The sequence below is a fragment of the Chaetura pelagica genome, unplaced genomic scaffold, assembly GCF_000747805.2.
Source record: "Chaetura pelagica isolate M959 unplaced genomic scaffold, ChaPel_1.0 scaffold425, whole genome shotgun sequence".
Taxonomy (NCBI): Eukaryota; Metazoa; Chordata; class Aves; order Apodiformes; family Apodidae; genus Chaetura; species Chaetura pelagica.
This window is the reverse complement of record NW_009953205.1, coordinates 4,404,399-4,418,117: the sequence shown is the minus strand read 5'-3', so window position 1 is coordinate 4,418,117 and position 13,719 is coordinate 4,404,399. Positions and strand designations below refer to the sequence as shown.

General features: G+C 36.6%; 1 protein-coding gene across 1 annotated transcript; it reads left to right on the top strand.

The window, feature by feature from the left end:
- Positions 1-319: 319 nt before the first annotated feature.
- On the top strand, positions 320-13,211 carry GPT2 (glutamic pyruvate transaminase (alanine aminotransferase) 2). Its single transcript, XM_009997460.1, has 10 exons — positions 320-403; positions 1,890-1,998; positions 5,078-5,211; positions 7,205-7,448; positions 8,179-8,258; positions 8,800-8,936; positions 9,567-9,741; positions 10,525-10,680; positions 11,696-11,808; positions 12,918-13,211. The coding sequence occupies exons 1-10, from the start codon at positions 371-373 to the stop codon at positions 13,006-13,008; spliced, it is 1,272 nt and encodes a 423-aa protein (XP_009995762.1). The 5' UTR covers positions 320-370; the 3' UTR covers positions 13,009-13,211.
- The last annotated feature ends 508 nt before the right edge of the window (positions 13,212-13,719 follow it).

The window sequence follows — 13,719 nt, the reverse complement described above, 5'->3', positions numbered from 1 at the left end:
AGTACTGACAATTCAAAATGCCTCTTTTTCATCTTCTTCAATGTGTAGTTTCCAAGAAAGTCATACTCTCACTTGTAGCTAAAAGAAAAAACCCTGTGAACTAGCCTATCACTTCAAAATGTGTCACAGCATCATTTCTGGAAAGCATTTAAGTTCTATTGGCACTACTGTATAAGAAATTTATTAAGCTTTATATTAAACATTCTGTTCTGAGAGTAAGGACAGTTACAGCCATATGATAGATATCAAAAAAGTGGAATTCTTTATCATCTACTTCATCCCTAACAATACATTGTGAATTATCTCTTTTTAGGGAATCAAAAAACCTTTTACTGAAGTAATTAAAGCCAACATTGGAGATGCACATGCAATGGGACAGAGGCCAATCACCTTCCTCCGTCAGGTAAGCATATTATAAAAATATTATTATTGATTTTTTTTACTAGATTACCAAGAACACCGTAAAATCTCTCTGATGTGTGTATCAGTATAAATAATTCAGTAGATGCTCTTAGACTTAAGATAGTTCTTTTGTAAAGAGTTACAACATTTGATTTCTGAGACAAAGTTCTATACCTTGCTTGCTAAGTGTCCTCCTTCAACACAGTAGCTTTCCTTACTTTTCAGATCATTCCCCATCCATACTTTCTTCTGTCACTTCTATGTTATCAGTCAGCACACTCATTATCAATAAAGCACTTAAAAAAATAAAGTGGTCATCTTCAAGGAAAAAAGCAACTGTATTTCTTCATCTGACAGTAAACTTTAAGATCTCCATGCAGTTGAGTACAACTAGTTGTATTGTTGCTGATTTTACACATTTTACCTCTGGGCAAGTTAAATGGTTTGTTAACTTCTAGGAAAGACCACAACAGAATCCACGTTTGTACACTGTTCATAAAAAACAAGCAGGGTTTAAAACCAGTATATGCTATTTATGGAGCATCCCTCACACACATACACATGTAAAATCCTCAGTCTACAATAATGCAAATTCCAAGTGCCAGGACAAACTGAAGCTCTATCAAACTGGGGCCAGGTGATGAGACGATAAAATCAAGCTGCACATCAAACTATCAGCAAACTAGGAATACCAGAGTGTCTTACAAATTATGCAGAACCAATGTTATTGAAGAAAATGCTGGGTAAATAGGAAATCCTTTCTCCCCATGACCATGTGTGCACATGGAATAATTCTTTAGTCATTGTCCCATAAAATGACAGCAGCCTATACATATTACACCATGTATGTGTAAAAATGAGAGTGGAATAAATTCAGCTGATCTCAAGCAAGACCTCTAGATTCTTTGCTTCTTACATTCCTTCATAAACTTAATTCTGCTAGGTCATGTTTCTACTTTTATGATGTTCTATATCATCACTTCTTTTTAAATTAAATATTCCCCACAAATCCAAATTAGTAATAAGTTATTTTTGGGAATAATGATTAGAACATACAACTGGGACTTCCAAATTTGATCATATTTATCAGTTCTGCTCCACATTTAAATTCTTGATTTCTTGTCAATAAAGTGGGCTAGTAATACAGAAAGAAAGGAGGAGAGAGCTGCTTAGAGATAACGTGTGAATAATTGTGTTTTACCGTTTTTGCACTATGCACAGCTCACTCAGACTACAATCTTCACTGTCTATAACCCAAATAGTTAAAAATTCTATAACTGTTTTTATCAGCAGAACTTGGAATTCAGTTAAATTTTTTCACTTCCATAAGCATTACCCTTAAAAAAAACAACTGCAAACTCTTAATCAATAAACTTGGTTTTAAATTAACTAGTATCTGTGATCTTCATTTACAAGGAAAATTAATAGTAATATTAACAACTTGAACCATTGAGAAGTCATCAATTTACTTTTTCTTGGCACTCTAGGTTGTGGCACTGTGTACATACCCAAACCTGTTGGACAGCCCAAGTTTTCCAGAAGATGCCAAAAAGCGAGCTAGACGGATCTTGCAGGGCTGTGGAGGTAACAGCTTAGGTAAGTGCCTTGTTCAGTTGCTCCTCTTGGTATTAGAACCAACAAAGGTAGTTTCAATATCTGTGGTGATGACATTTCTTAATCTTTTGAGTATGATTACAAACCAAACAGGAGATGTCCTAGGGCAAAATGATAGAGGGAGAGTTCATGGTATGGCCTCCTGATAAGGAGTGACACATTGTGCACATTTTGATGAGACTTGTCACAGAAGTGGACAAGGTGAGGATGATACAGGTCTGGAGTGCAGCAGTAGCTGCCTGCTTGTGCCATGGGGTACCACAGAGAATCTGGCACACTGAATCACCTTCTTTCAGGTAGGCTAAGAATGACATTTCAGAGTATGTATTATAAGTAACTGGTGTATTTCTTCATCTTTGTGATTGCAGTGCCTGTTTGCACTGGCATGTTTTCAGAGTAGGTGTTCTGGAACTATAAACAAAATCTGAACAGTGGTTATGTTAGTGGTATTTCAGCCTTGGACTATGCCTAACAACACAGCTTAATACCAAACACATTTTAATTTCACCTTTTTTTTTTTTTTTTTTTCATTGGTTTTGTTTCTATGTGTAGGACATCAAAAATGCATTTATCAGAACTGAGAAGTTCCTCTAGCTCCATGAACTCCTTTCCTGGCTTACTTGGGAACAATTAATCCACATAGTAGTAGTTGTCATGTAAAGAGTTACCAGGGATACATTTGAATTTTGCCTCAACCTTTCTTTGTAGTGATTTTCAAATTCAGGGAGGTTGTAAGAGTTCTCAGAATGTGGGGTCTTGGCCCCATGCTGGAGTGAAATCAAAGGAATTAATCCTTGCATGATATTTCAGAAATATCTTGGCTGCATGCAAAATCCTCTGTTCAGCAGAGGATCACTTACTTCAAGTAATTTGCTTTAGCTCAGTGGATGCCGAGGAAGTAGGCCTGAAACACTTACAGTATTCAAACAAGGTGATCATCCTGAATACACTCTTTTCATTTCAGTGGATACACTGAAGTTCTGTAAGTAGCTGGAGTCTAAATTATTTTTTCATGACAGGCTATGTACCAAGAAAAACTGTCATTCTAAATTCCTGAATACTAAAACCACTGTAGACCTTACTGGTCTGCTGTACTGGTTTATGCCTTCTCTCCACCCTCCCTGTCTCCAGTAACACATCAGCCCCTTCTCTTGGCCTCAGTTGCTCATCAGCCTCTGTACAGCACTCCATAAACACGCTATCTGAGGCTAGTGGATCCACAGCTGAACGGAAGTTATTCCTACTGCTTTGTTAGTAGTCTGACAACTTATTGCTGTTCTCTTTGTGGCTGATGAGAACTTGGCTTTCTTTGGAAAAAGCAAAGGTCAAAACCTGACCCTTCCATGTAGCTTTAAGTGCTGTGTTACATTCTAATAAAACCATATTAAAAAAAATTTAAAATGGTCAATCCAACACACAAGTGGCTTCACTACATATGGGTCAAGCTCTTTGAAGCGTTGTACTCACATCTATATAATAGATACAGTCTATTTAAATGTATTAATTTCAAAGTTAATGTGAGTGTCTTGACCTCTGGATATGAACTAGAATAACCTCACTTCCAATGAACATTCATATGACAAAACCCTGCTCATTCTACTGAGTCTTGTTACTGCCAGACCATGTATGAAATCTAAGATATGTCCTCAACTTCTGTTGTGTTCACATACTCCTAGATTCCTTTGACATCACTTACTTTGCATGTGGGAAAACTGTCATATCTTTCCAGGCATTTGAGAAGTTTACACCTCTTCCATATATAAAAATATCTAATATATGCATATGCAGCTTTTTGGGCTGGGTTTATTAATTTGCATCCCACAGTACAAGCAGTCAGTTTCTAGTCAAAGCTATCCAATGAGTACAATTGAGTGTAGAAGACCTGAAAATTGAATTCAGGTTAATCCTGAATTCTGTAAATCCTCACTGAGGCATGGGAATTGGTCCTCAAAGGAGCACAGGACAGATTGATAACTTGGGATTGTTCTCCTACTTTAACAGCAGCTTCATAGCTGTGGTCAAAGACCCCAGTATATACCCAATATAACTTTTAGTCTGTAAAAGTAAACTTTTAGGACATCAGGGAACGTCGTGCCCTGAAATACCATTTTGTCCCATGCCATTGTGCAGAACTTGCAAAGGTTCTTTGTCTTTGTCAATTATGCTTCCACAGAAGTATTATCAGGCAGAATACTAGAAGATAACTGAGTGATGAGAGTTAAGTCAGGCACAATTATTCCACTCCATCCAACAAGCAAAGAAGATTCTGCAGCTTCATGACAGTGTTCTAAATTAGATGTACACTTGTCACTTCATTGTACATCAGTCTTAGGTTTCATAGCTTGAATACATTTCTCACCTTGGCTTAGGTTTATTTGTTGCACGTGCTCAGCAATGATGCACACAGGAATCTAACACTTTATTTCAGATTATTAGTGGTGTTCTCTAAACTGTGCATGAAGTTTATAAATTGCAGTGGTGCTGTATATTTCTGCTACAAGTAACTGAAAGTGGCTGTGGGATATGCTGGGTGAAAGGGAGAGCCATTTAGGATTTTTTGGGTTTGAGACTATGGGACAAAATGGTATTATGTTCTTTTCAAACTACAAATACAATCCTTACGTCATGGATTTGAATAAGTTATTCTCCTTTCTATTCCACATGCTACATCTATCCCTTGTTCTCATTACTTAAATACCTGTTGGTTGACATTCTAAAGTGGTTTTCAACATAAAGAAAGCAAGTGGGAGACAGTAAAAATGGGATTGCTGTCCAAGATTGCAAAGTAGCCTTTAAATCCTTTTACCAACCTAGTATACATTTTTATTGGTATTTTAGTGATAGTTATTAGCTTTTTCTAATTTCAAATTAGTTATTTTACTCTATAAACAAACCAATTCCCTTTCCTACTCCTTCAAGAATTAGCAAAACCAACCCTGGGGATCGAAGACCTCATATGTAGAAAATACTTCATACAATACTACCTCAGGAGTTTTGCTAGCAAACAGAAAATCTGATGTTCGTTATACTCAATTCTCAGTTAATTTTCTATTTTTCTCAGGAGCTTATACTGCCAGTCAAGGTATAAATTGCATCCGTGAGGATGTTGCTTCATATATTACAAGAAGAGATGGAGGAGTTCCTGCAGATCCAGACAACATATATCTTACCACTGGAGCAAGTGATGGTATTGCTGTAAGAGTTAAAATTAAATCAGTATCTTTGTGGTATAAATTATGATTTATCAGTTATGTTTGGAAATACAGATCTCTGTTGGAGACCTGGTCTCACAAACTCCTATGAGCTTGATCTAGCAGATACTTACGTCACATTAAGTGGATGTCCAGTACACCTAGTTATGTGCACATAAAATGCCAGCTAAGAAATAGGTGAATGGAGACAAAGTCTCTTAACATACATTAGCTTATACCTTTTTTAAAGGTAGTTTGCACTACAGAAGTTCCTAAATGTAAATTTAGGAGAGTCAGACCACACAGGCTAAATAATGGTATCCTCAGTGGTTAAGATACATAAACAAAGAAGATGAGAGAGTATGAATCAGTAGCAGAGAGGAGGGAACTACCTTGGAGAAGTCTCAACAGCTCTTCTAAGTAAACTGTCTGCTACTGCAAATTAATGCCAGTGGAAATCCCAAAGATCTATTTCAGTAGTCAGCTTGTTTGTGGAAAACTGCAGGTTTTAGCTTCAACCATGTTGAAAGATGACCTTCCGTTAAGACAGGAATAACTGTCTCTGTTAGATATTTCCTTTACACGACACATTTGCTGACATTACAAACACCAGCAGTTCCTTGCTTTTAGTAAGGTAGCCTTTTTTAGCTCGTTTGTAAAAGTTTGGGGTTTTTTAAAATGACATCTAGTGGTAGAGTTCAGTATGACAGTGTTCTGAGATGAACAGCTCCCCAGATGTCTTTATTGAATTGGCTTTCCAGAGTTTATGATGCCAAGTGTTGTACTGGCAGCTTGTCAGGAACGCCAGCGCAGCATATAAAATCTGCACCACGCTTCTTGGATTTCACCAGTGATGAAAAGTCAGCAGCACAATGAGTGTTATTATTTAGCATTTTCAAGGATAAAACAGCTATTGCTTCATAACTTGGGGGACAGAGGGTCTTAAAGAGTTTTAAAATTTGCATTTGGTCCTGATTATAAATTTTGCATGCTTGGTATTTTTAAAGTAGTGGTGGGTACAAATTTATGTTGATTATAAATCACTAGCTTAGCAGCTGAGTTAGTATGTGATGGGAGGCACAGAAAGATAGGTTTTGATCTAGAACTGATGAGAAACTTCATATATCTGAAGAGGTATTTTTATTTTTACACTATCAATTACATATTGAGAACGATGCCTGCTTTGATTGCACCTGTACTTGAAAGATCTTCCTTGATTACACAGGCAAAAAAAAAAAAAATCTCCACTTGCATCATACACTCTCTTATTTAATTGACACGTAAAAAGCCTACACACAAACACACAGACACACAGCCACTGGGCACAGGTAAATCCTCTGGACTAGCCTTAGCACAAGCATTACATTTCTGTCTCTATCTTCTCAGCTTAAACTACTTAGGATACATTAAATTTACATCCCGAGACATTCAGACTTTCACCTCTTCTATTATTTGAAAATGAAAACATAATGCAAGTCTCTTGCTTTGTTCCCACCCGGCAACAATTGCTCCTAATCTAAAACAGGTGTCTCTGTTCCAAAGGAGAACCTCCTCAGGTCTCAGTTCTAATTTCTGGTTTTATTTATTGGCCTCTTGTGTCCAGTGAGATAAAAGGAATGGAAGGAAACAAACAACAACTAGCTGAGGCTTCTTTGCTTACAACTGGACACAGTAGAAAAATCATAATCTTTTTACTCCTGTTACCAACTTTCCCCCCAGCCTTGTGCAGTTGATCAGACATGATCTTTAGAAGCTGTGACGTGAAGAGGAATTTCATTTAGCTGAGCTGGATCATCCTCATTCAGCCAGTAACTTAACTTGAAATAAATAAATGCCCTTTGATATAAGAAAATGACCATATGCTTCTACAACAGAAATCTACATTAACTATAGTTTTTAGGAAAGAAGTCTAGTAACTTATTTTAGACTATACTATTAATTCTGGCATGAGATGTTTTATTTTATTTATTTATTTTTAATTCCTACTTTTTCCCCAGACAATTTTAAAGATCCTGGTCTCAGGAGGCGGAAAATCCCGAACAGGAGTGATGATCCCTATACCACAATATCCCTTATATTCAGCAGCCATATCTGAACTAGATGCTATCCAGGTGAACTACTATTTGGATGAAGAAAATTGCTGGGCTCTAGATGTGAGTGAACTTCGCCGTTCCTTGAATGAAGCTAAGGGATATTGCAATCCAAAAGTGCTCTGCATCATCAACCCCGGAAATCCCACAGGTCTACAGCAATTTTGTTTAATGGACAGGTTTTAAGAACTTTGTTGGTTTTTTGTTTGTTTGTTTGTTTGTTTTTTTAAACTCATGCATTCATTTGACATTGCAGGCAATTCCTGAATTCATATAAAATATGTTAAGCTGAATTCTAGAGATCAGTGCTCTTATTTTCAGTATCATGGAATTGCAGGGGTTTGGGAAGAGAGGAGGGAGCAGGTTAACTCCACTGGACCCCATTTGAAGCCACTGCTTCCACTGAACTTCTACAGACTGGTGAAATGAATTTCACTCACTTTTGGTCTTAAGCTCTTCTCTCCGATGTGGCCTGCAGCCTCTTGTTTCTGAGAGGCACTGACTACAGATACGCTCTGAACTCAGTGGCAACCACTCCCTCCCTCTTAAGAATTTCGTTTTTTGAGTAGTTGAGGTTGATTAGTGAGAAACTACCTCCAACTTAACCATCATGCATGTATTTCAAATGACCACTTATTTTCACAGTACTCTTACTAAGTTATTGACTGATTGCTATATCTCACACTTCCCTTTGCTTTGCCTTCCTCCAAAAATGTTCTTTGCTTTCACCCTTAGTGAACTGAATTCTAAAATTCAGTATCACTTCTTTGAGAAAGAAGGATATAATATTAAAAAGTTGGTGGTCTAAGTAGGTCTGGGCAAAAATATTTGTATATATATGCTCCACTAACTTTCTTCTTGCTTTAAAAATCCAACTATAGGACAGGTGCAAAGCAGAAAGTGCATTGAAGATGTGATACACTTTGCTTGGGAAGAGAAACTTTTTCTTATGGCTGATGAGGTAATGGAATATTCTGTTCTCTCAAAACCAAAAGTTTGCATATGAGGTGTAATTTTGTTCCTTGTGTGGTATTGGTATTTTTTAAGTACAGGGAACAGGTTCTCTGTTATCATATTAAGACATAAGCAAACATACAAGATTCCTAGTATCAGAGGATTAATATGAGAGGTGGCTTGATCTGGATTTGAGCTAGAAAGAAAGTGTAGGGGACACAAGCAAGGAGACACAAGGGGGAAATTTTCTGGAACTGACCTGGAAACCTATGTGATACTTAGACCACTTTAAATGAAAGAGACAGAAGAAAAATCTATTTAAACATACAAGGAAGGGTTAAATTATACACAGAAGCTCACTTTTCTTCCAAAGGCTAAAATATATCATCACAGTAACTACTACTTAACAAAGAACCTTGTGTCTTCTAACAGCATTAAGTTTTGAGTGTTACAACTTCTTCTTTAGTTCAGACCTAGCTCTCTAAAAGGCTAGATCTTTTATCCTTAGTTGAGGAAACAGAGCACATTAATGTCTTCTGACTATTCAGGTTTACCAGGACAATGTGTACTTTGAAGGATGCCAGTTTCATTCTTTCAAAAAGATTCTGTATGAGATGGGACCCGAGTACTATAACCATGTTGAGCTGGCCTCTTTTCACTCCACCTCTAAGGGATACATGGGCGAGTAAGTCTGCTTCAGTTTTTTGCTTTATTTTAATCTTCCTCATTAATCTGGTGGGACAGCTGTTTCATGTTAGTAACCTGAAGGTAAACCACTGCCTTCTATTAATTTTAACTAAAAATTATTAAGAAAAGGAAAGCAAGCATTTAAGCACAGAGTAATGGATTAGCTCAGTGGTCTCCAAAGTTCCAAATAAGTATATTTATTTCAGACACCTAATGCCTCAGTTCAACAAAGGTGAAATTCCACAGTCCTAAACCAGACCCATGATAAAGCAAAATGTGGTCTTCAACATTCAAAGGAAAAGATCAAGAATCATTGGAAGAGATAGAAGAAAAATATTTTTTTATTAAATATACGCTGCTACAGCCATATGCTCTTGTTCTGAAAAGCAAACAATCCAAGTTAATTGTTAACTTGCCTAAGAGGAAAGCTTCATGTTCACAGTTTTCACTGTATGGGATACTAGGACTTAATGACATATCATTTAGTTCCATCTTAAAACATTAGTGTAGCAGCTGTTGCAATGACCTGTATGTTACTTATTGTAATATCCTCATTAATTGTCTTTCCAATTCTGCACAATTCCTACACTCGAGGTTAACTGATCTTTTCTGTTCACTTTAATCACAGATGTGGCTACAGAGGAGGTTACATGGAAGTCATAAACTTGCATCCAGAAATTAAAGATCAGCTTGTGAAGCTGCTTTCTGTTCGGCTTTGTCCTCCAGTCTCAGGACAAGCAGCAATGGATATTGTAGTGAATCCTCCAGTACCTGGAGAAGAATCTTATTCACAGTTCATAAAGGTCAGGAATAGCATGCTTGTTCTTTTGTGCCTTTCTTAAACCTATCCTAAGAATGATGAACACAAAATATACACAGACACCAGACTTCTTTAATTTCTTCATGGCGAATCCTGTAGTAACACCAATTTACAGAACAATACAGGGTGTTTTAAATTAACTCAATATGACAGCTTTCAAAGATATTTTTATCCCTTTTGTGGTTCCTTTGTTTAGAAGCCAAAAAAAGCTAAGAAGGCTTTATCAAATCAGCTTTCTTGTTGATAAATTCAACTTTTCCACTGTGTTCAGCATGACAAATGAATTACTAAGCAAGAATTGTTTTTACTGAAAACTAAACAGGAATCTAAGTTCAAGTACAGTTATAAAATTAGCCTTGTTCTTAGGTGACAAGTGCCCCTCTATACTGGAGATGATGCTCTCTATTAAAGTATACATATAGATTGTCACTTGTAAAAATGAAACTGAATCTGGCCCAAGAAGTTGAAGTATTGAGTCAGATCAAAGGTTCAGCTAACACTGTCTCTGAAAATAGCCAAGAGTAGATGCTCAGAAGAAACAATGTAAGAAGAGGGAATGCAGATAGAGCCTTCTGCAGGTTATTTTCCATCTACACTTTGTAGTTGTATCCTGCTAATGCCTTTTTGTGTTGTTGTCTTTAAGACACATTTGCTCTAATAGTGCAGCAAAGCCCTAAAAGTTATTTCAGGGAAGGCTTTGTAGTTTTCTCTGGTGTTTTTATTGCCACTTCAAACATGTCAAACTGAACACCTCCCTTTTAAATAGGAGAAAGAGTCTGTTTTGAACAACCTTGCCAAAAAAGCCAAACTAACAGAAGACATGCTTAACAAAGTACCAGGAATTCACTGCAATCCACTTCAAGGAGCTATGTATGCCTTCCCACGGATCTTTATTCCATCCAAAGCCATTGAGGAGGCAAAGGTCAGTCAGTCATTTTTACCCAAATCCATTTTAACCTTCACACATTTTTGCCTGCATCTTCTAATGGTAGAGTGAGCTCACGTAGTTACAAAAGCAGTACTTTGTTGACTCTGTATGATCTTAAATGTAACACGACCTTTATTTTAAGAGAGGAAAACAAAACAGAGCATTTCAGCACAGTGGTGGGGCTTCCAGGCTAAGAATGTTACCCGAGAATGTTAGTGTTAAACAGACTAACTCATAGGGTGGGCAAGCAGCTGGACCTGTGCAAAGGGAACTGTGAATGGCAGTGTACTACTGACCCTGCAAATGAAGCCCCATTCAGCAAGTGTGGGAAAGAGGGAGGCAGGTTTCCTTACAAATTTTACTTCTGTACAATACCTTTTTGTATTTGGGATAATAAGCTGTATTACTAAATGTCAAGCCTTTTTGTTCCTAACTAGAGCTCTATTACCTAATGTATAATATTCTTTCAAAGGGAATTTTATCATCATAGCTGTGGACAAAAATAGGGCTGTTTCTCAACTGATTATTTGATTAGGCATATAACCTGCATGTATTTAAGAACTTCCATAATTATTTATCAGAGGACTTTCTAGTCAGCAGATAATTCAGGGGAAAAAAATAGTAACTGCCAATGTAACTGGAACACACAGCTCTCAAATTAATTTCATCTTGTCAAATGTCAGTGGCTTAGATTTTTGTAAGTACAATTTTGACACTTTGAACAAATAGTTACAAGCAAGTCAAGAAGAAAAACAAAAATATCTAAAATCTATCTTCTGAAGCAAGTGTTTTGTGTAGGCTCTTCTGTCTTGTTCCTCCAGTAAGTACTGTTATTTAATTCACAGTGTGAACTGTCCTATTAGCATTTTTTTTTTTTTTAAATCTTCTTTAGTAAATAGAATAAGAAACCAATAATGTACAATAAGGTTTACAGAAGAAAAGCAACAAGGAAATTCTATGTATTTGGAATATTTTTACTTCAGTAATTCCAAAGCACCCATTTCCTTAGGCTCACAAAATGGCACCTGATTTGCTCTACTGCATGGAACTTCTGGAAGAGACTGGAATATGTGTTGTACCTGGAAGTGGATTTGGACAAAAAGAAGGAAGCTACCATTTCAGGTACAGTTACTGTTTCCTTAAAACCAAATGAACCGCAATAAGCTAAGTACCATCCCAGTGCTTTTCTGCAGCTTAAATATAGAAGGATTTTTATTTCAGTTTATGTTGTCTCACTTTCTACTGGACATTTTCTGTTGACTGACAGCTAGGTCAAAGACCTGGTCCACTAGATGGTCCACTAATGAGGTTATTACAGTGTTTTCACAGCTTGCTGGAATAGTTTTCCTCTGTTTATACACTGAGATCTGAAATGCCTTCTCTAGGAATATAAACAATACTAATAACTTATACTCTAATCTTAAAGTCGGCCAAGGCATTACAAAACATGTCCTGCTTTCTTCAGGAGAGAGGATTAAACAGTATTTCCATACGGAGAAACTGCATGAAAGATGCTGTATCTTTTCTATAAATCCTCTCCTTAAACATTCTGAATAACTTTTCACTTTACCAAAACAAGATGTTGGACTAAATCTAATACCAAAACTGTGAACTCTATCGCTTTTGCTTCCAATAAACAGTACTTCACTCCAGCAGTCACTGATAGCTAGAATTTATCATGGAATTGAGTCTTGTTTGGTCTGAAGCAACATAACAGAGGGTACCCTTAGCCATGGTAGTTCTGCAGCACAGATAGCTGGGTTAGATATCTGGGTACATGCAGCTGCAGGAAAGAGCTGTACCAGTGTGGGAAGACTATTTTTTTTTTCTGTATCAATATGACTTTTAGATTATGCAGAAGAATGGGAAAAGGGACTAAAAAATGCCATGTGGCATGTTGCATTCATCCAGTGCTTCTGAATTAAGTTTTCAATTAAAAAAGAAATATACATGTACTCATAACTGCCAGCCCCTAAGGCTCAAAAAACTGGGTATAATTTGGCATAACTGTCCCAAAAATGGAAGCTGGCTTGCTGTTATTTAGTTTAATGGCATAGTTCAATTAAAGCATGAATGCAGAGAATAAGAGAGCCACATCAAAACAGATATTAAACTTAACACAATTCTAGCTGTGCCCTGAGATTAATCAAGATCAGTGTAAAGATAACAGTTTAGTTCGTTTGAAGAAAATGTGGGTAATTTTTTTTTCTTCCTTACTTTTTGTTTTTCAGAATTACCATTCTTCCTCCAGTAGAGAAGCTGAAGATGCTACTGGACAAAGTGAAAGACTTCCACATAAAATTTCTTGAAAAATATGCATGAAACTACTGTGGCTTTTTCCCCTTGTCCCCTCCCTGTCAAGGCAAGTGTAGAAAATGAACAAAGATGTGCTGAGAATGTGCTGTTCACCTAAATCAACTAAATTCAAAATAGATAGAACTAATCTCAGATACTGCTACGAATTATAGGACTACTAAATTTAATGTCTGGCATAAAAGACATTGTTACACCAACCCTTTTTTTTTTTTTTTTTTAAATTGTAAAGGGAAGAGGAGAATGTGAAGAAAGCAGTGAGAAGAAAGAACCAGTAAATGATTTTGTGCCTTGATTGGAAGTTACATTCATGAATATTTGACTCAATAGGCTGGGGAAGAGAGTTGCTCATTAGAATGACAACTGTTGTGTGAGGGTTTTTTTTATAAAACAGAAATGCCAAGAGCTATTGGTTAGCTAGGAACATGTTTCCCATTTTAAAGTTCTAAAAAAATTCCAAAAGCCTATATTATAGGTATTATTTGGTTTACATTTTTTTGGTTGTTGTGAAGTATGAAGTGCTCTCCAAATCTGATAAAGCATGTAAGTACAGCATTCTTATTATAAAAAAAATATGTTTGGCAGATGTGTGCAGATACCTTTAAACCTCTGCTAAAAAGGAATCCTGCCATCTCAACATAATCTGAGTGGAATATACCGTTTTGACCAGAGGAGTGAACTTGGTGTCTGCTTGAACACTATTTTAATGAACTGAAACAT